The sequence below is a fragment of the Hippocampus bargibanti genome, linkage group LG01 (genome assembly GCF_051943395.1).
Source record: "Hippocampus bargibanti isolate YZ-2025 linkage group LG01, ASM5194339v1, whole genome shotgun sequence".
NCBI classification, from domain to species: domain Eukaryota; kingdom Metazoa; phylum Chordata; class Actinopteri; order Syngnathiformes; family Syngnathidae; genus Hippocampus; species Hippocampus bargibanti.
Window position 1 is genome coordinate 2,862,239 of NC_142734.1, and position 21,249 is coordinate 2,883,487.

Here is a 21,249-nt window from a genome sequence, read left to right on the forward strand (position 1 = left end):
ATGGTCCCCAAGACGTGACTGTGTAAACAGGTTTTTGTCCCCATAACCACATATAAACGAGAGCACAAACACACACAAACGCACACGCGCGCACATGCACACACACACACACACACACACACACACACACACACACACACACACACACACACACACACACACACACACACACACACACACACACACAAACACGTTTTTATGCTTTCTGGGGACCATTTTTCGGATCATCACTTCTGAGGACCACCCTTTCCCCTTTCTGAAACATTTTTTTTGTGTTGTTGTGTTGTTGTGTTGTGTTGTTTTCTTTATGGTCCCCATAAAGAAAACAGGTTTTTTTGTCCCCATACGTCAAATGGTCCCCAAGACGTGACTGTGTAAACAGGTTTTTGTCCCCATAACCACATATAAACGAGAGCACGCACACACACACACACACACACACACACACACACACACACACACACACACACACACACACACACACACACACACACACACACACACACACACACACACACACACTAATATTTCTATTTAATCAATGAAATGTCACTTTTTATGTATTTATTTTTTAACAAACACATTTTAAATACATGTATATCATTTATCATTCAGCCATCAACAATATCTGATTCTATCTATCTATCTATCTATCTATCTATCTATCTATCTATCTATCTATCTATCTATCTATCTATCTATCTATCTATCTATCTATCTATCTATCTATCTATCTATCTATCTATCTATCTATCTATCTATCTACCTACCTACCTACCTACCTACCTACCTACCTATCTATCTACAGTAGCTATGATTAGAAGAAGAATTGTTTGCAAACCTACCAAGTGGGTAAATCAGGTATAAGGGTATGAGGTATTGGTAATCCAGTATCAGTTTAAAGAATGGACTAATAACATGTTAATACTTTTCTGGCAAACTATTTATCACCCCGTCAAGAAAGTTTGCAGTTTGTCCTTGTAAAAAAAAAAATCACTTAATGAGCACAAGGTTGTTTTTGGCAGGGCTCAAAGCTCTGGCACCTTTTCAGGTAAGGGAGAGCGAAAGGCACTTTTTAGGCTGCTGTGATGTGCGCGGGCGATAGCGGCACTGTCGTCGTCCCTCCCACACATCGCTACTTTTAGCGCTCGCTGCCACTTGCCGCCATACGTAGGTGAGGAAAGTCCCAGTTCAAATATAGGCAAAGGCATGCATGAGCTTGTGCTTGTCTGAAGCTGCGATGTGGGAAATAAACTTCAAGGCTTTTCCAGTAAGGAAAAAAATGAATTTCTTGGTCTTGCTTGTGACTTCACTCTTTTTACTTTTAGCATGTATCCAGCAGACACTGTGGTCAACAAAGCACAAACCAGGTAAACGCAACTCAACATTTTTGTCCAGTAACAATAGATGGCCAATTGTGATTACGTTTTTAAAGGACAACCGACGTCACTTTTTTTTTTTTTCTAACTGACATCAGGAAAACGTTTTATAGCATCTAAAATACCCAAAACACGCAGTATGATATTTTTAGTCAAATGCAAAACACCAATAAAAATGACTTAAAGTGTCCAAAATCTGCAAAAGAAATGAACCCGGAAGTGGCCAGTTTCAGAAGGTCCCGCCCCCTTGTTGGTGGTGTCACCCCAAGACGTCTTGCCTTGCTGGAGAATCAAAACAATGGCTTCAGATTCGGAGAATATGCTTTCTTGTTACACATCCAGTTATGAATATGATTCAAATAGTTCTGAAGAGGAAAGCATACATGTTTGCAATCGATTAAAGAATTTATTCCGTGCCATTTTGAGGCAACATTGGGGGGAAATGTCTCACCCAAAAAGAGGCCGAAAATGGCCACCGAGCTCCTGTGAGGAATTAATCAGCCCGTTTCCACAGGTTGATAAATTCTTTACATGGAGCTTGGACGCTCTCTTCTGGCTCTTTCTGGTGCAACACAAGGTTTTCAGACCAAACTAGCATTGACGTGATGGAATGTGTCCTTTTTTTCGGTCTGGGGCGTTCCTTCAGTCACGTCACATACGGACTCGTCACCAACTCAAAAACAAGACTTCCTGAATATTCAGCACGAGTCTTAAAACGTAAAATATAACTATATGCGGTGGAATCTTTGTAAAATACGCTCAGTAGAAGTCATTTGAAGCCATTTTACAAATTATGGACACAACTTGTCCGGAGAGGTCTGTTGTCCTTTAAGGCCAGCTCCCATTTTTCCTATACTCCAAAACCTTTCATCTGATTATTCAAATTCTTGATATGTTGGACTCAAGCTCAAACGGCCATGCCATCCAGGCTCACCCTTTTGACAGACTTGTTCTTGTCACATTTCCACTTTTAGTGGACAGATTTAAAGCTGCCCTGGCATTCTTCCATTTTTTCCACCCCCTTGGAGCATTCCTGCTTCATATATCTGCTGTTTACGCCTTGTAGTGTAAACAGCGTGTCATTACCAATAACAGTCCAGTAGAGTGTGGACTGGATTAGACAGCCACTCAACACAACAGCTGTAATTTAGATTGCCGCCCAAATGTACGGTGTCACCGCTACTTCTACTTGAAATCCGTCTCTTTGATGGATGAATAGTTCATTCAGGAAATTCAGGAACATAACCAAAAATGACCCACTTGCAATGTTCAAACACCCCAAACTTCCGCCCCCCATTGATCGACAATAGACTGTTAGGAGCATTGAATAAAGAGTTAGACTTGACTCGCTGTAGTTGTTGTCCCCTGAGTTTCTGCTTTTCTTACCAGGCTGATAACGTGAGACAACGCCACGGAGACAGTTGCCGTGTCCCTGTGTCACATCACCTCTTCATCAATCTGAAGAGCTTCACTTACAACAGTATCAGCGAGGATGCTGACGTCTTCTTTTCTCTCTATGACACCCGAGAGGCCAAACAGATCAGGTAGACGTGTACCTCCGGCATATAAGTCGGCTGAGTGCAATGAATGCAGATTACTACGACATTTCGACACGGCGGTCGTGTAGAACAGGGGTCGGGAACCTATGGCTCGCGAGCCATATACAGTAAAGTCTCGTTATATCGATATTCTTGGGAGTCGGAAAAAATATCGATATAACCAGACTATCGATATATCCGATCCTGCACGCATGTAATTTTCTCCTTGCATTCATAGAAATAGTATCGTAATAAGCAGTACTATCGATATAACGGATATCGATATAACGAGACTTTACTGTATATGGCTGTTTTGATGATTGCATGTGGCTCGCCGATAAAACTAAATACATATTCGCGCTTTTTTCGCTGTTCATTTCCTGTTTGGGCTGCAGTTGGTGGAAAGCACAATTTTGGTTGAATGATACCGACCTAGGTTGGCGGAAAGCGCAATTTTGATTGGATGATACTGACCTGGATTGGCGGAAGGCACACTTTTGATTGGATGATACTGACGTAGGTTGGCAGAAAGCGCAAATTTGATTGGATGATACTGGCCGTTCATTTGAAACATGTAAATGCCCCTTTTAAATAAGCCCGACGAGTAAAAAAATGACGAGTATCGTACACTTCACTTTGGAATAAACCGAAGGATTCGCCTTTATGGAGAGAAAAGGTTCCGATTCTAATTTGCAATGAAACAGTACCATCGATGAAACAGTTGAATGTCAGTGGTACTTTGACAAGCCCCATGCTAACATTAGCATCAATATACTTCTGCGAGAGACAGCAGAAAGCAAGTGTGGAAGTGTGGCTTGATACTTTGCACAATGTCTCACAGTTGTTCCTGAGAGGTACCACTTACATTAAGGAATTAGATTCGATTAGATTAGCCTTTATTTGTGTCCTCCATACTCATTCGTCATGTCTTTTTTATGATTTTCACTTTACAGTGAAAAGTTTATGGTGAAACTCAACAAAAATGGAGGACCGAAGAATCCTGAGAAGGTTGATCGTCTTTGCGCTCTTTTCACGGTAACGCTTTGCCTGTTCCATCCGTTCCATTGCATTCAATTCACGAATCGTGAATGTTCAGTTTTCACTCTGACTTTTGTATTTCGCTCTGCAGGACCTAAGCAGTAAAGACTTGAAGAGAGACCTGTACATTGTGGCACATGTCATGAGAACTGGTACGGTGCTAACTGTGTGTGAGAGCTGCATAGTTAATCATGTCCACCGTTTTGGCTGCGTACCGACTGTTGAAAAGTAGAGCTATAAAAATAGACACGATGAACAAATTGGATTTATAATCGTGACTACAATATTGATCAAAATAATTGTGAGCGTTTGTAAAACATTTTAGCCATGATTACATTGCCCTACCATGTACAAGGGATGCATCTTTTTTTGTTGTTTTGATTGATTTTCTTTTGATTGATTGATTGATTGATTGATTGATTGATTGATTGATTGATTTTTGGGGCGGCTTTTCCCAGGTCGTATGCTTCTGAATGACTCAAAGAAAGGCCCACCTCATGTGATGTACCGACGACCGTACGGCTGCGCTGTCCTTGCTATGAGTGACGTTTTCCATACCATCACTGACCTCAAAGAGGAGAAGGACTTTGTGCTCAAAGTTTATACGTGAGTCTCGCAGCACAATGCACACACACACACACACACTTATATGTGTGTACGTGTTACACAAGACCTAGAATTTGACGTTGTACATATCAGTGCCTCAGGTCTTTTTATTGCCCAAAATGGACACCACGTTCCACAATGCAATGCCAAGTTTGCACTGAATTGTGAGAGTCTTCGGCCATTTTGGGCTAGAATTAACCACAGAGAAAGCGGTTAGCATTAAAGGACAACCGACACAATTTTTTTTGTTTCCTAACTGACATCAGAAAAACGTTTTATAGCATCTAAAATACCCAAAACACGCAGGCTGATATTTTTAGTCAAATGCAAAACTCCAATAAAAATGAGTTATGGTAATGTTTTCAGCAATTACAGTAAAGTCTCGTTATATCGATATTCAAAGGAGTCCGAAAAAATATCGATATAACCGGGACTATCGATATATCAGACCCTTTTTGCATGTAATTTTCTCCGTGCGTGCATAGAAATAGTATCGATATAACCGGGAATATCGATATATCCGATATCGATATAACGAGACTTTACTGTATCTTCAAATATTTACCATGTATTTCCAACCAAATCTCTGTTTTCGCTGGTTGGTGGGGTCTTCAAGAAAGACAAAGGCTTGAGTGCCAATCAAAATGATAAAAACAACTCAGCATTTTTCAGTTTGTCAACTGTGACAGGATATCTTCTCTCGGGCAGAGGTCACCGAGGCACGCTGTGGCAGCATTTGCGTTTTAGGGGATTTTGTATTAAAAAAACGTCTCCAGAACAAAAAGCTGTTTTCGTCTTTACTTTTAAAACGCACGCCGTGATTCAATGCTGTGCTGCCTCCAAACTGTCGGCCCTTATAAGGCTTCCGTCTATGCGTTTCCCCGTGTCTTTCCCAGGGGCCTACAGGCCCACAGTAATGAAAAAGACTGGTCGAGAGCTGGCTGTCAGCATTGCTTAGTGCTCGTGAACGTTGGGGGCTGACGTGCTACTTGATAGCAACCGCCCCCCCCCCCATGGTGCTACCTTTTCTCCAGGAGGAAATCAGCTCAGGGACACATGCTGTTCGTGCAGTTCCCATGTGCACAATTCCTCCTCGCCCATCTGTTCCGCTAATGGCTTTGCTACCGATTGCCCTACCTGCCTGTTTTGTTTCCTCTCCAGATGTAACAACGAAAACGAGTGGTACCAGGTGCATGAAAACATCATCCGCAAGTCCAACACCAAATATTCTGCTCCCAGCACCAATTACGGTAAACGTTGCTCTTCTGATTATGTATTGCCTCCATTGGATATGTCATCGCTGTTTTTGCAACATATGGTGTGATCTTCAGCAATTGTTTTTTATATTCAACTACATTATGAGTCATTTCAAGGACAACCGACATCACTTTTTTGTTTCCTAACTGACATCAGAAAAACATTTGATAGCATCTAAAATACCCAAAACACGCAGGATGATATTTTTTAGTCAAATGCAAAACACCAATAAAAATGTCTTAAAGTGTCTAAAAACTACAGTGAGACCTCAACTTACGAACTTAATTGGTTCCCAGACAGAGTGTGTAAGGCGAAAAGTGTGTATCTCAAAAATAAATTTCCCATAGGAAACCATTAAAATGGGAATAATCCGTTCCCGGGTTTCCATAAAATATACTTTTCAACTAAATAAGCCTTAAAACTACACACAACATACCTTATTCTATGTATAATAAATGTAATGAAAGAAATACACTGCATTGTATCATAAAGTCACTTTATTTACATTTGTGATGGTCATTTATGGCTTGATGGAATGGCGTTGGAGGTCAAAGGTCAAAGGGAATTGCTGTTTGGAAAGAGAGGCGCATTACATGACGACTGTAATTAAAGAAATAAACTGTGCTGTAAAATAAAGTTTTATTTACCTTTTTGATGGTTGTTGATGGCTTATGGAAGGAGAGTCACCTTCCATAAGGACTGTTAGTAACTTAACCTCTGGTGCTGTTCGGTCGTGTGCTTCCGCCGAAGATCACTCCGCCAGTCGTGGAGGGTGTGTATTATGAAAATAGTGCTTATTATAAGGTTTAATTTTCATAAATTTGACGTTTGTAAGACAAAAAGTTTGTAAGTTGAGGTGTTTGTAAGTTGAGGTCTCACTGTACTTCAAATTGAAACCGGAAGTGGCCAGTTTCAGAAGGCCCCGCCCCCTTGTTCGTGGTGTCACGCCAAGGCTTCAGATTCGGAGAACATGCTTTCTTGTTACTCATCCAGTTATGAATATGATTCAATTAGTTCTGAAGAGGAAAGCATACATGTTTGCAATCGATTAAAGAATTTATTCCGTGTCATTTTGAGGTATCTGGGTGGGGGGAGGGTGTAGCACCAAAAAGAGGCAGAAGATGGCGACAAAGCTCTGTGAAAACCAGCTGATTTGTTTCCTTAGAATTTTTGTCCGCAAATATCAAATAGATGCTCAATGCAACACACAACGATTCACCATCGCGTTATTTATGTGTGAAGTTGGGTATTTTAGATGCTATAAAACGTTTTTCTGATGTCGGTTAGGAAACAAAAAAAATGGTGTCGGTTGTCCTTTAACTTGTATGCTCCCTGGCGAGTAGCCCTTTCACAGTTACATACGATGTATTCATTCTATCAGTATTTGCGGACACTGCCAACATTTCCATCCTTGTGTTATTGCATGATCATTCTCAGCCTGCTTTGTCTCGACTTCTTGCTTTCATCTCATGTGTCTATTCACCCATCTGTCTGTCCTGTCCTCCCCCTCGCTCTGACTAATGTCCTTTAAATAACCCTCTGTCCTTCCTTCTCTGCCCTCCGCCCCCAACTTTATCTTGTGTCCCTTCGCTTCCCTGCTTCCCGACTTCCAATTCTTCCTACTTTGCTCTCAGGCCTCATCATTTCTCTGCAGCTGTTGAGGGGCGAGCTGGACCAGATCAGACGGGAGAACCAAGCTGTGTTCAACCGAGCCCTGGCACTCACGCGGAAACTGGGTTTTCCAGATGTTATCATGCCAGGTAAGGAGGTACACAGCGGTGGATGTACTGGGCACGGAGATTCATCGAGCAGGCTGGAGGCCAGAGGAGGAGGGCAGTGGAAGGTCGAAGATCAGTTCACATACGATGCTGATGATAGAGGAGAGGAAACGATGAGGAGCTAACCGTAACCCGCAATCTTTATCTCATTGCGTTGTATTTCTCTTCCAGGTGACATTCGCAATGACTTATACTTGACCCTGGAGCGAGGCGAGTTCGAACGGGGTGGCAAGAGCGTCCAGAAGAACATCGAAGTGACGCTCTATGTCCTCTACGCCGACGGGGACACTCTCAAAGTACGACGTGTGTTCCATGTGATTCATTCAGCAGATTTCCATTCCATTAGTCATGACAAGTACGTTAATTCTCCCTCAGCATCCACTCATTACTAGCCATATGCCTCTTTCTTTTGCAGGACTGTATCAGTTTGGGCAGTGGGGAGCCTAACACGACTGATTATCGCTCCTTTGTCCTCTACCACAACAACAGTCCTCGTTGGAGTGAGATGCTTAAACTTCCCATTCCCATAGATCGCTTCCGAGGTTCCCATCTCCGCTTTGAGTTCAGACACTGCTCCAGTGAGTCAATCCAGATGGGCTAGTAGCGACCGTTGCTCATTTCATGGGCCTCATTAGGCCAGAGGGGTTTATGAAGCATGTTGCTGACAATGATGTCATTTCAGCCAAAGACAAAGGGGAGAAAAAACTTTTTGGCTTTGCTTTCACTCCCCTCATGAGAGAGGATGGGACCACGCTGTCGGACGAGAGCCATGAGTTGTACGTCTACAAGGTGAGGTCTTGTCCAATGGAAAGTAGACACAAGAAATTTGCACATTATGTTATCCATCCGGTTTCCCCATTAGATGTTTAAATAACTGATAGAGAATAAGAAGTTGTCATATTTAAGTTTCATGCTGTTATATGCTTAGTCAACATGTGTGACTCGAATACATAATTGAAGCACAGACAACCTGCGGTCAATCAGGTCAACAGACACAGCAAGTTAAAGTCATCTTGATCTTGGAGATCTGGCTTTGGACAGAATTTAGGACTTCAAACTCCTTCACAGGAAGAGCTCATTAGTCAGGTTACAAATTTGTCAGTTCATGGAAAAGTTGGAAAATGTTTTATTGCTTACAGCTGTTCGTGCTTAGAACTCAATGGGCGTGGTATTCGAATAAAGAAAACTATGTTTTACTAATGTATCACTTAACTTTGCATAGCTTGGCAGAGGGCAAAAAAAAAGAAAGAGTGCCAACAACTACCGATAACAATGTTCTTCGCTCTGAGAAAGACTCCTTCAGTAGAAAAAGACGTTACAGTGCAGCGGAGTCAGGACGAATAGGCGCAGCAGTACGTTTGTGTAAGCGCTCAGTCGTACAGGAGTGGTCCATCGATGAAAAGGTTTCTTCAGCCGTCATCTGTATTTCTTTGAAGGTGTCGGACGTTTCGCTTCTTATGCAAGATGCTTCTTCAGCGAACTACAGTCTTACTGATAGTATCGGCCCTATATATACATATCCCTACTGTCCAGATATGGCGGTGCCGGACACTGACTGACTGACACTGACCTATCATAGCAGTCTCGCAGTGGAGAAATTTACATTTCACAGCAGCAAAATTATGAAAGAAATGATAGTACATAGATGATAGTACTATTTGCGTGTTTGTTTGTAATAGAACTAAACCAAACCAAGAGACTTCTTAAACTGTGTCCGGAAGGCCACCAGTTTAATTATTGCAGTAATCCGTCACTTCCTCAGTCTTGTCTGGGAGACGTTTTTCCTAAGAACGCCGCTTGTCTGTCGATCTGTCTATCTGCAGTGTGATGAAAGCGCCACCTTCAGTAACCAGGGCCTGTACCTCAGCCTACCCTGCTGCAAGGAGGACTTCAACAGTTGTCCCAACTTGCCAGGGAATCTGCCTTTCCAGAGGAGCCCAAAAGAGACCTTTTGGGTTTCCACCATACTCTGCTCCACCAAACTCACACAGAATGGTAAACATTGCATGCTTAGTTCTGGACGACCCAGTGTTTAGGAACTTTTTGAGTTGAAGTTAGTTGTGTACTGCTCTTAGTGGACCTGTTGGCCCTTCTGAATTGGAAGACTCACCCAGACAGAGTTCTGGACATCCTCGGTCGACTGCGTCAGATCAGCGGAGAGGAAATTGTCAAGGTCAGCGCTGTCAAATATATTCATTACCTGCTAAAGCCATAAGCAATTTGGCCTCTGTAAAGCTGTAAAGTGTATTAATTGAGTTTGACACACATTTTCTACGGTATTAACCTTCCGCAGCTTTGGCATTTCATCTTATCGGGCCAATATTAAATATGACTTCACTAATTGCGCAACTCGTGATTAAAAAGCGAGAGAATTGGACATAGTCGTCTAATTGGCCTCAGATGCATTCTGTCTTTTTTTGTGAAGAGCTCTCTTGATATAAAAGATGTTGTTGTTTGGGATGAACAAAGTCTAAGCTTAACTGTCAACTGGCCTTGAATGGATTTGTCTCCTATATATCCAATCAATGACCTTACAATACTGTAGACAAAGCGGTCACACGTCTTCATGTCTATATATACAGTAAAGTCTCGTTATATCGATATTCAAGGGAGTCCGAAAAAATATCGATATAACCGGGACTATCGATATATCCGACCCTGTCTGCATGTAATTTTCTCCGTGCGTGCATAGAAATAGTATCGATATAACCGGGACTATCGATATATCCGATATCGATATAACGAGACTTTACTGTATATACACTAAACAGTATAGACTAAAAGTTATACGATTTATACATGAATTGTAAACAGTTTGGTATATAATAGTATTCAATAGAAAATGTTGCTTAAAAACAACATATTGACATCGTATACTATCCTGTGGTATAAACCTTGCGTCAGCCATTTTGAATGCATTTCGACTTACGACTGTTTGACTTATGACCGTTTTGTCGGAACGGAACCAGCTCATAAATCGGATTACCTGTAAAAATGGTAATCCAAATTGAACAGATACAGAGAGCATACCTCGGTTTTCCCACTTTATCCATTTCCACATAAATCAGTGACGGGCCCTGCATGTCACTCCTAGGCCTTCAGTGGTGCTACATCTGAATCAATCCGCAGCTGCCACTGTAAAAATATGTGGCGTGATTTATTACATGTTCCGTAACTGTACTACAAGGTACAGTTAGCCAGGAATTAACTCGTGGAAAAGAAATACTGTCATTAAACTGTTGGAGTTTTGGACCGTCAATATGTGGATTCATGATATGGGGTCAGAAGTCGCTTTTTCAGACCGGGTTGTAAATCACTCTTTCTCACCATGGAGAAGATGATTGGTGAAAGATGACCAAGAATCAATGACAATCTCATACAATTGCAATTTTTTGCTAGTCCGACCTTTCTTAATGATGACCAACCTTTCTTGAAAAGTCCGCCTTGAAAATGGCTTTAACAGTAAATCTCCAAACAAATCCATTTCTTTTCCTCCTTCAACCATTGTGGGTTGACAAAACCGCTATTAAATCCACACAATACAGTAAAGTCTCGTTATATCGATATTCAAGGGAGTCCGAAAAAATATCGATATAACCGGGACTATCGATATATCCGACCCTGTTTGCATGTAATTTTCTCCGTGCGTGCATAGAAATAGTATCGATATAACCGGGACTATCGATATATCCGATATCGATATAACGAGACTTTACTGTATTTGCTTATGCAGCTCGCTACCGATAAAGTGTGCTAGCTCTCGCCAGTATGCTCTTATCACTAGCGGCTCATGATACTATGATTGGTTAGTGACTAGCCAATCATGTGAGTAGCCCATCATAGTTTGCGAAAACTCTGATGTTGACCATAGAACTGATTGTGAAGGCAGATTTCTGACCCTGATAACAAAGGATGACTGAAATGTGATTGGTTAAATGCTTAAAAAGGAAGCTGTAAGACAATCTGGAATTATTTTGAATTAATGGACAAAATATAATTAATAACAGTCTGCGATGATATTTTTAGACCAACAGAGAAGGCTTTGCAGGCTTTGAAGGTCTGCCACTGATATAAATTCTCCTGTCTTCAATGTCTATATTTGTTGCTCACTTTTCCATGTACAAAACTAGCTAAGCAGACATTTTATATCCTTTTTCTTCTTGCAGTTCCTTCGAGATCTTCTGGACACACTCTTCTGTCTTTTAGATGACAACACAGATAAATACGGACCTCTAGTTTTCCAGTCTCTGGTAGGACGATTACAGCAACACAAGTTCAATATCATAATTTTACAATTGTTTATCTTTACCATCACGTAAGGACCTGATGGATAATAATTCCGTTTTTTTATGTTTATGTGTGTTTCAGGTATTTATTATCAACTTGCTCAGGGACAGCCGTTTCTACCACTTCCGACCTGTAATGGACTCTTACATTCAAAACCACTTTGCTGGAGCTTTGGCATACAAGTACAGAAACGTTTGCTACCTCCCCTTTAACTCCATCCCAGAATTTGTTCAGTTTTTTTTTCTTGTTTGGGTGCCGATAAAGCGCTAGCCATGGCCTCTGGCCTCCCTTCCACAAGGGGGCACCCTTTTTTTTCCATGTTAGCACTTTGTTCCAGCTTCAGCTGTTGTTAAAGCGCGATATAAACCAATATGTATGTATTGCATTGTATTTTGGACAGCCACCCTCATTTAAAGCTCATATAACTCCAGACCCATATAATTTAGGAATTACAGTAAAGTCTCGTTATATCGATATTCAAGGGAGTCCGAAAAAATATCGATATAACCGGGACTATCGATATATCCCACCCTGTTTGCATGTAATTTTCTCCGTGCGTGCATATAAATAGTATCGATATAACCGGGACTATCGATATATCCGATATCGATATAACCGGGACTATCGATATATCCGATATCGATATAACGAGACTTTACTGTAACTCTTTTTCTGAGGAAAGAAAAGAGTCTAAAGTTTCTTACGCCGCTGCATTTAATGTTTATGTCGTCCTAAAACTCAATATTCTGTGGGTCCTGGAATTTGTGTGAAAATGACAAAAACCCTGGCACTGGAGTGTACGCATTTTTGCACATCGTCTGGCAGTGAATGAGTTAAAAAGTTGTTCATTAGAACAAAGTTGACAACATGATTCTAACAATTTACTTGCAGGGAGCTTATTCGATGCCTAAAGTGGTATATGGATCGCTCGGCTGAGGTCGTCCGACAAGATCACATCCAGGAAGCCATGAGGGTAAATGTTATGCTATGCTACCTGATGTGGTTCACCGAAGTACTCCATGTTCACAGCCGGCGCAGGCGGAAATACTGCCGTGTTTTGGTACTTTTGCAAGCCTCGCTGTACTGTAATTAAGGTCAACTAACATGATTTTAGTTCGCTGACGAAGCCTCTTAGATAAGAAGCGAAACGTCTGACACCTTCAAGTAGTACAGATGACGGCTGAAGAAACCTTTTCATCGACAGGTGATGATTTAGTTTGAAATTTTCAAATGGGAAACTGTTCTCTTTCTCCCTTAGGCTCTGGAGTACCTGTTCAAATTCATCGTCCAGTCCAGAATTCTGTATGCACGGGCCACCTGCGGGATGGAAGAAGAACAATTCCGAGCGAGCATCCAGGAGCTTTTTCAGTCCATTCGCTTTGTCCTGAGCCTTGACAGCCGCAGCTCAGAGAATCTAGTCTTTACGCAGGTCCGAATAGAGATGCGTGCAGATGTTACCTTCTCTTTGGAAGTCTTGTTTCTCATCATTTACATTTTTTTTTCATGTGTTCACTCACTGCCAATATACATTTATGTTCCATTTCTTAAATTTTATGTTTTGTTTTGTTTTGTTTTCTGGTTCATTCTGTGCATTGTCCCTATTTTGCCCCTCTCTTGGCTTGATCTTGGAGGGGTGTGATCCGCTGCATGTCTCTGTGGTAACGCTCCAGGTCTGTCGTCAGTCTCAGTAAGTCACAACATGATGCGTTGGTCCCACAACTATCTGCCATTAAGGTTTATCTTTGCCACCCGGTCTCCTGTTTTGACGCTATACATAAAGTTACGGCTTGTTTCAACATCTGAGAGAACCGCAATAGAAATACAGTGATACCTTGGCTTACGAACTTAATAGGTTCCCAGACAGAGTGTGTAAGCCGAAAAGTGTGTATCCCAAAAATTAATTTCCCATAGGAAACCATTAAAATGTGAATAATCCGTTCCCAGGTCCCCATAAAACATAATTTTCTACTTTCTTATTTTCTAAGCCTTACAACTACACAAAATATACCTTATTTTATGTATAATAAATGTGCTACGGTATTATAATTAAATAATAAACTGTACTGTAGAATAAAGTCGTTTTATCTACCTTTGTGATGGTCGTTGATGGCTTGATGGAATGGAGTGGCCGGTTTCATCAGCGCTAAACACTTGATGAGGAACGTAGCCTTCATCTTTCACCATCTTGAGGAATGATCCCTTGTAGGTGTTTTCTCTGCGATAATTTTACCTTGTTCCTCATCAATTGTCTTCTGTTTATCTGGGTTGATAGCTTTTTGCATCAAGTGTACAGATGGCTCGTGCGGGTTGTTAGTGGAGCTTGTTTGATGGGACATTTTAACCTTGCAGTCTACACTCAAAGTATCAAAGTTGAAACTCTCTCACTGTCCTCTGCCTATCTCTTTAATGTTTAAACCACCCCCTCACTGCTGCGTTCTTGACCAATCACGTGGCTTTAACCCGAAGACTGTGGGCGGGGAATAGAGGACAAAAACAGTCGGCTGCCATTTTGTTGTTAGAAGAACGGGCTCGTTCGCGAACGACACATCACTCATTGAGGCAGCTCCGTGTGTATCCTGAAAAAAGTTCGTATGCTAAGGTAAAGTTCGTATGCCAAGGTAAAATTTTCATAGATGTAACGTTCGTAAACCGAAACTTTCTTATGCCAAGGGGTTCCTAAACCGAGGTATCACTGTACACTGTAACGCAGGAATGTTTGACATCTCTCTGTCATCTTTGAGTTGTTTTTTTTTTTTTTCCTGGAAAGTGTTTGAACATTGTTCTTGTCTTTGTTCGTCTACTAGGCTGCTTTGCTGAACAGCTTCCCTGATATCTTTGATGAGCTGCTGCAGATGTTCACGGTTCAGGAAGTCGCCGAATACGTCCGCGGAACCCTCGGAAGTATGCCCAGCACTGTTGACATTGGCCAGTCAATGGATGTTGTCAAACTGCAGTCGATTTCGCGCACCGTCGAAAGCCGACTCTTCTTCTTTCCTGGTGAGGGTTTTGTCTGTAAAAACTCCCAAATGATGACATCAAAAGTGGACCACGCATTTGAATTCAATTACTTCCTCTTTCCGTGGTGTTTTCCTACAGAGTCTCGAAGCATTTTGCTTCCAGTTGTTCTGCATCACATTCATTTGCACTTGCGCCAGCAGAGGGAGCTCCTCATCTGTTCTGGAATCCTTGGCAGTATCTTTTCCATCATCAAAAGCAGTTCGATGGTACGGTGCATTGTCATGCGGTCGATCCTTTTCAGTCACATTTAACTTTCAAATAATTGAGCTGTGGACAGTGATACTCTCCTCAAATACTCCCGAAAAGTCACAGAAAAGCTTTTAAACCGATAAAGTGTTTAAATTTAACGGACAACCGACACCTCCGGACAAGTTGCGTCCATAATTTGTAAAAATCACTTCAAATGACTTCTACTGAGCGTATTTTACAAAGATTCCACCGCATATAGCTTATATTTTACGTTTTAAGACTCACGCTGAATATTCAGGAAGTCTTGTTTTTGAGTAAATGACGATTCCTGACGTGACGTCACGGAAGGAACGCCCCTGACCGAGAAAGCGACACACAATGCATTTTGGGTACTTTGTTTGGTCTGAAAACTTGTGTGTTGATCCGTGTTGACGGCGAAATTAGAAGGAAGATACATAAATAATGCGATGGTGAATAGTTGTTTGTTGCACCAAGACAACTATTTGATACTAGTTGACACAAATTCCCAGCAGACAAATCAGCCCATTTCCAACGGAGCTTGGGCGCCATGTTGTGCATTTTCTGGGATGCTACATTGGAGTCCAGACGCCTTCAAAATGATACGGAAGGACTTCTTTAATCGATTGCAAACATTTATGCTTTCCTCTTCAGAACTATTTGAATCATATTCATAACTGGATGAGTAACAAGAAAGCATCCTGCGTCCCGGCGTGACGTCACGAACAAGGGGGCGGGACCTTCTGAAACGAGGTCATTTTGTATAAGTTTTCGACACTAACTCATTTTTATTGGTGTTTTGCATTTGACTAAAAATATCAGCCTGCGTGTTTTGGGTATTTTACATGCTATAAAATGTTTTTCTGATGTCAGTTCGGAAACAAAAAAAATGGTGTCGGTTGGCCTTTAATATTGTATCCCTTCCAGGAGGGGGCAGCATTTTTATGGATATTCTCATAGTGGTGCTTTGTTTCAGCTATTGTTAAAGTGCCCTTCAGTTTCGATTCTCGGAAAGACCCGGATCACGCGCATTCCTTTGTTTTTATTGTTGATTAACATTTCTGAATTCAGACTCAGAAGAAAGTGAAGATGTTTACATTGTCAATAAAGGATTCTTATCATGGACCCATGTGTCTCCACTTGCAATGCTTGGTCTTAGCCGAGAAAAAGTGAAACGAAATTTTATACCAATTTTTCATTGAAAATTAGAGGTGCGCGTTATACACGTGGGCGTTATACTCGAATAAATACGGTAAGTAATTTCTTCCTGTACCACTAAAGGGAGCATGCCTAAATCCAGTGGTAGTCGTACCACACTTTGAGAATCAGTGGTCTCGAATGTGAACGGTGTCTTTTCATATTGCATTAAATTCTAACTCTCTCTCCCACAGGAGTCGTCTGTCCAGGAGGAAGTGGAGATGATGGTGGAGAGCCTCTTGGACGTGTTACTCCAGACTCTGCTGTCAATCATGAGCAAGTCTCATTCTGTAGAGACAACCAGAGGACAACGCTGCCCCCAGTGCACTGCAGAAATCACGGTAAGTTCATTAAACCTTTATTGAAGGTGATCTAGTTGTCGGGAAACACACGGAGCGCCACAATAGCTGGCTGACTAGTTTTTGGCAGAACAACACCAAACCACACGGTCAAACAGCACCACAGTGGCTGGCGGACTAGTTTTCCACACTCACTTTCTTTGGGTGCACTCAGTGCAGATGTGGTTTGTTATCGAGTAGAGCACTTGTGCTTATTTGGGACAGAAAAAGACCCTACCACAGACTAATGTTACCCGAAGAGTACACAAAAGAAAATGACGGTCAAGCAGAAGAAGGAGATCATCAAAAAACGTGTGTTTTTGTGATTTAGCGTCCCAGTACCAGTATGCTAAGTCGACCATTGCTACGAGTGGCTAAGGGTGTTTCTGTGGTGTCTAAGCAACGGTCTCAGGCAATAGAAGAGGTTGAAAAACTTCTGTGGATTGAATTAACGAAAAGCAGCTAGCAGGGGACAGTGTGTGAGGGTATTATCGCCGAGAGAGTACGGCAACTTCACTCGGATATCATCAAGAGGCAACTACATCAACGACCATCACAAAGGTAAATAAAACAACTATATTATATAGTACCGTTTATTTCTTTAATTACAATCCAATAGCACATTTATTATACGTAAAATAAGGTATATTTTGTGTAGTTTCAAGGCTTATTTAGTAGAAAATTACGTTTTAGGGGACCTAGAAATGGATTATTCTCGTTTTTAATAGTTTCTTATGGGGAATAAATGTTTGGGAGATGAACTTTTCACCTTACACACACTTTCTGGAAAACAATTCAGTTCGTAAGCTGAGGTATCATTGTATTGTATTGTATTGTATTGTAGTCCGGTGCGCCTTACATATGGAAAAAGTTTTAAAATCCACCATTCATTGGGGGTGCACCTCATACACCAGAAAATACGTTTTATTTTGTGCGTTTCAAGGACCCTACCATCCCTTGATGTGTAATTTTCTAGGGGGAGTACGTGTCCTGCCTCCTTTCTCTACTTCGACAGATGACTGAGATCCACTTTCATCATCTGCTCAACAACTTCCACAGCAAGGAGGAGCTCAAAGTCAGGAAACCGCATAAATATCATTTTTTTTTCTCCATGAAACATGCTTGCCTCCTCCCTTAACTACATATTACCCGTTTGTCTCAAGGAGTTCCTGTTAAAGATCTTCTGCGTATTCCGCAACCTGATGAAACTGACAATCTTCCCCCGAGATTGGAGTGTCATGAGACTTCTCACCAGTCAGTGAGTCTGACGTCTTCCTCTGTAACGTGCAGTCATTGTTGTGCCATCGATGGTTCGGGGACACAAGCTGCCATGAGATCAGACTCTCTTGAAATTACCCTCTTGTGAAGGTTCCACTTGTGCTTGTGTCATCTATTTTCGGTAGCTACCTTTTATTTTTTTTTCCTGGAGGCTGACAGTGACACGTTTGCTTTGTTTTCCCGCAGCATCATCGTCGTGACAACGCAGCTTCTTTCCCCGGCGCTTCACAAGAACTTTTCCGAAGCCGATTTTGATTTCAAGGTGTGTCTGTCTCAATACGGCAAAACATCTGTCATATTACCGTGACGTACATGGACTGTGTTTTCCCTTTGTTAGGTATTGAACTCCTTTTTCAGCCTGACCGTGCTCTACATCAATCAGCCCAGTCTACAGCTGGAGGCGCTTGGACCCGCCAAGAGAAAGAAAGTTCTGGACAAGTAAGCAAATTCCATGTAGTTTGCAGCCTTTTTAATTGCATACAGATCAATATAATACAGGTAACATCCGAGTTACGAACGGCGCGAGTTACGACTGCCCGTACTTAGGACCACGATCGCCAGACCATTTATTTATTTGTGTATTTATTTTTAATTTACACCTGGCACCGCAACGCACAAGCAGCCGGCAACGCATCCTACAATTTTGGCCAGCCAGCATGTCACACACTCGCACGGCAATCTACTGCGTGACTACACTCACTACAGTGCAGATACAGTTTCGGCAACATCTCCTATAGTACTGTACACTGCTTTCTTCCTTCGGCTTTCCCATGAGTCCGAGCATGCGATAAACTGTACAGTAAACAGTTTTGTATACATTACAGGTACATTTATACAGTAATAAAAATAAATGATAAATAAAATATAAAATGATAAAAACAACACTGAAAGCATAACATTTATAAATGAACTGTACAGTAAACAGTTTTGCATACATTACAAGTACAGTAAAAATTGATAATACGAAATATAAAATGATAAAAATGACACTAAAAGTGATAAAATTTATATATGAACTGTAAACACACAAAACATTGCTTAAAAAAACAACAGATTGACATTGTATACTATATTGTCGTGTAAACGTCACGTCGGCCATTTTAAATGGATTTCAACTTAGGACCGTTTTGTCGGAACGGAACCCGGTCGTAACTCGGATGTTACCTGTATTAAGGTTTCCGAATATAAGGCACATCACATTATAAGAAAATTAAGGCTTTTGGGTGTGCCTTTTACACCGGAAAATAGAATATTTGGCCATCTGTGTCAAACGAAAGCAAATCAAACATGTTGACTCCTATGATGCTTCAGAATCAGAATCAGAATCATCTTTATTGCCAAGTATGTAGAACACACAAGGAATTTGTTTCCGGTAGAACACGCTGCACTAGTATCGTCGTCAAAAAAACTGCTAAGTGGCACTATACAGTTCCATTTTGGTAATGCTTGCTAAAAATGTAACCAACAGTTCTAATTTTTGTATGAAATACACATTTTGTATGAAAATACACATGAAGTATTTATAAATACGTTTTCTTTTTTCTTCCCAAAACCCTCATTACAGTCACTCAAGCTACATTCGAATAAACCATTTTTCGTGACTTACTGATATGGTTTCACAGTCATAACGGGAACCAGGAAATATAATATTGCCCATGATAAAAAGTGAGTGTTACACCTCTGTGTCAGGCAAACCCTCCCAAACTTACTGTTGTTTTGGTGTTTATGCCCCCTTATTATACTACGCCACTTAAAAAATGCTATTTTACATGTCCACTCTGGTTTAAGTGCCTTTTTAAAAAAATGTACGGAATGCATCATAACATCTACTTATCGCGTAATAGTTACTACTTATCACAATGACTATGAAATTGAATGGAAAATGCCAGAAAATTGGACAGTCTCAAAATTCCATTTTGATGACATCGAATTATGTTGATGATGATGTTTTTTACTCATCCCTTTCTGCAGGCATGGAGACATGAGGGTCCTGATGGCGTATGAGCTCTTCAGCATGTGGCAAAAATTAGGTTTGATTCATACTGTCTATCTTTCCAATCATAAATGCACATCACCTTGCAGCTCACACTCATAACACAAGATATATGAGATATATAGTAGCTGGAAAAGGTGGTGGGCAGGGTGCGGAGGGTCTAGTAGGGTTTTCCCGCGCCCTAGTTTGGATTCTTGCAGTGTGCAAGTCCTCGAGAGTGTGTAGGGCGGTGCCAAGGATCGGTAGCACCTGCCTGAGGGCAGTAGCTGGAAAAGGTGGTGGGCAGGGTGCGGAGGGTCTAGTAGGGTTTTCCCGCGCCCTAGTTTGGATTCTTGCAGTGTACAAGTCCTCGAGAGTGTGTAGGGCGGTGCCAAGGATCGGTAGCACCTGCCTGAGGGGAGTAGCTGGAAAAGGTGGTGGGCAGGGTGCGGAGGGTCGAGTAGGGTTTTCCCGCGTCCTAGTTTGGATTCTTGCAGTGTGCAAGTCCTCGAGAGTGTGTAGGGCGGTGCCAAGGATCGGTAGCACCTGCCTGAGGGGAGTAGCTGGAAAAGGTGGTGGGCAGGGTGCGGAGGGTCTAGTAGGGTTTTCCCGCGCCCTAGTTTGGATTCTTGCAGTGTGCAAGTCCTCGAGAGTGTGTAGGGCGGTGCCAAGGATCGGTAGCACCTGCCTGAGGGGAGTAGCTGGAAAAGGTGGTGGGCAGGGTGCGGAGGGTCTAGTAGGGTTTTCCCGCGCCCTAGTTTGGATTCTTGCCAATGATTTTTTTCCGCCGTCCTAACTGTCCGTTGTCTTTGTTTTTTTTATTTTTTTTAGGTGACAACAAACCCCACTTCATCCCCGGAATGATGGGTCCCTTCCTGGGAGTCACCTTAGTCCCTCAAGCTGAAGTTCGAAACATCATGATTCCAATTTTCCATGACATGATGGACTGGGAGCAGAGAAAAAATGGAAATTTCAAACAGGTCATCTTGCCATTTTTCATTTGCCGCAGTTGTTTTGTGATAGCAAACAAAGCCACACAATTTGCTGGATTGCGCCTGTGTGTTGTTCGTAGGTGGAGGCGGAACTGATGGATAAGTTGGACAGCATGGTGTCGGACGGCAAAGGCGATGATAATCACAGGGAGCTCTTCAGCCTTTTGTAAGCGTCAAACTTTCTTGATCATTTTCAAGATTTTAATATTTTCAAAAAAGCTCATCCAATAAACATATCCATATTTTTTGTTCTCCATGTCCTATTTTACCCTAGGACTCAGTTGTTTGGACCTTACCCAAGGTGAGTTACAGAGCTGCCACAAAATTTTAAGTTTAGCTTAACAGCCTCACTAAGGACATGTGG

The 21,249-nt window shown here is 41.7% G+C and overlaps 1 protein-coding gene across 2 annotated transcripts in view; it reads left to right on the forward strand.

Moving 5' to 3' along the window:
* Nucleotides 1-21,249, forward strand: part of dock3 (dedicator of cytokinesis 3) — a 68,411-nt gene that overhangs the window by 19,538 nt on the left and 27,624 nt on the right. For both annotated transcript variants that reach the window (XM_088990316.1, XM_088990327.1), the window contains exons 8-34: nucleotides 1,329-1,370; nucleotides 2,769-2,923; nucleotides 3,871-3,952; nucleotides 4,047-4,107; nucleotides 4,414-4,561; nucleotides 5,723-5,811; nucleotides 7,453-7,578; nucleotides 7,768-7,892; nucleotides 8,012-8,174; nucleotides 8,279-8,385; nucleotides 9,420-9,591; nucleotides 9,672-9,769; nucleotides 11,763-11,846; nucleotides 11,965-12,065; nucleotides 12,775-12,856; nucleotides 13,142-13,312; nucleotides 14,688-14,880; nucleotides 14,980-15,107; nucleotides 16,500-16,646; nucleotides 17,620-17,718; nucleotides 17,807-17,901; nucleotides 18,108-18,183; nucleotides 18,259-18,359; nucleotides 19,893-19,951; nucleotides 20,725-20,873; nucleotides 20,966-21,051; nucleotides 21,160-21,186. In XM_088990316.1, the coding sequence (XP_088846442.1) occupies nucleotides 1,329-1,370; nucleotides 2,769-2,923; nucleotides 3,871-3,952; nucleotides 4,047-4,107; nucleotides 4,414-4,561; nucleotides 5,723-5,811; nucleotides 7,453-7,578; nucleotides 7,768-7,892; nucleotides 8,012-8,174; nucleotides 8,279-8,385; nucleotides 9,420-9,591; nucleotides 9,672-9,769; nucleotides 11,763-11,846; nucleotides 11,965-12,065; nucleotides 12,775-12,856; nucleotides 13,142-13,312; nucleotides 14,688-14,880; nucleotides 14,980-15,107; nucleotides 16,500-16,646; nucleotides 17,620-17,718; nucleotides 17,807-17,901; nucleotides 18,108-18,183; nucleotides 18,259-18,359; nucleotides 19,893-19,951; nucleotides 20,725-20,873; nucleotides 20,966-21,051; nucleotides 21,160-21,186 (2,966 nt within the window). The remainder of the gene's footprint in view (nucleotides 1-1,328; nucleotides 1,371-2,768; nucleotides 2,924-3,870; nucleotides 3,953-4,046; nucleotides 4,108-4,413; nucleotides 4,562-5,722; nucleotides 5,812-7,452; nucleotides 7,579-7,767; nucleotides 7,893-8,011; nucleotides 8,175-8,278; nucleotides 8,386-9,419; nucleotides 9,592-9,671; nucleotides 9,770-11,762; nucleotides 11,847-11,964; nucleotides 12,066-12,774; nucleotides 12,857-13,141; nucleotides 13,313-14,687; nucleotides 14,881-14,979; nucleotides 15,108-16,499; nucleotides 16,647-17,619; nucleotides 17,719-17,806; nucleotides 17,902-18,107; nucleotides 18,184-18,258; nucleotides 18,360-19,892; nucleotides 19,952-20,724; nucleotides 20,874-20,965; nucleotides 21,052-21,159; nucleotides 21,187-21,249) is intronic.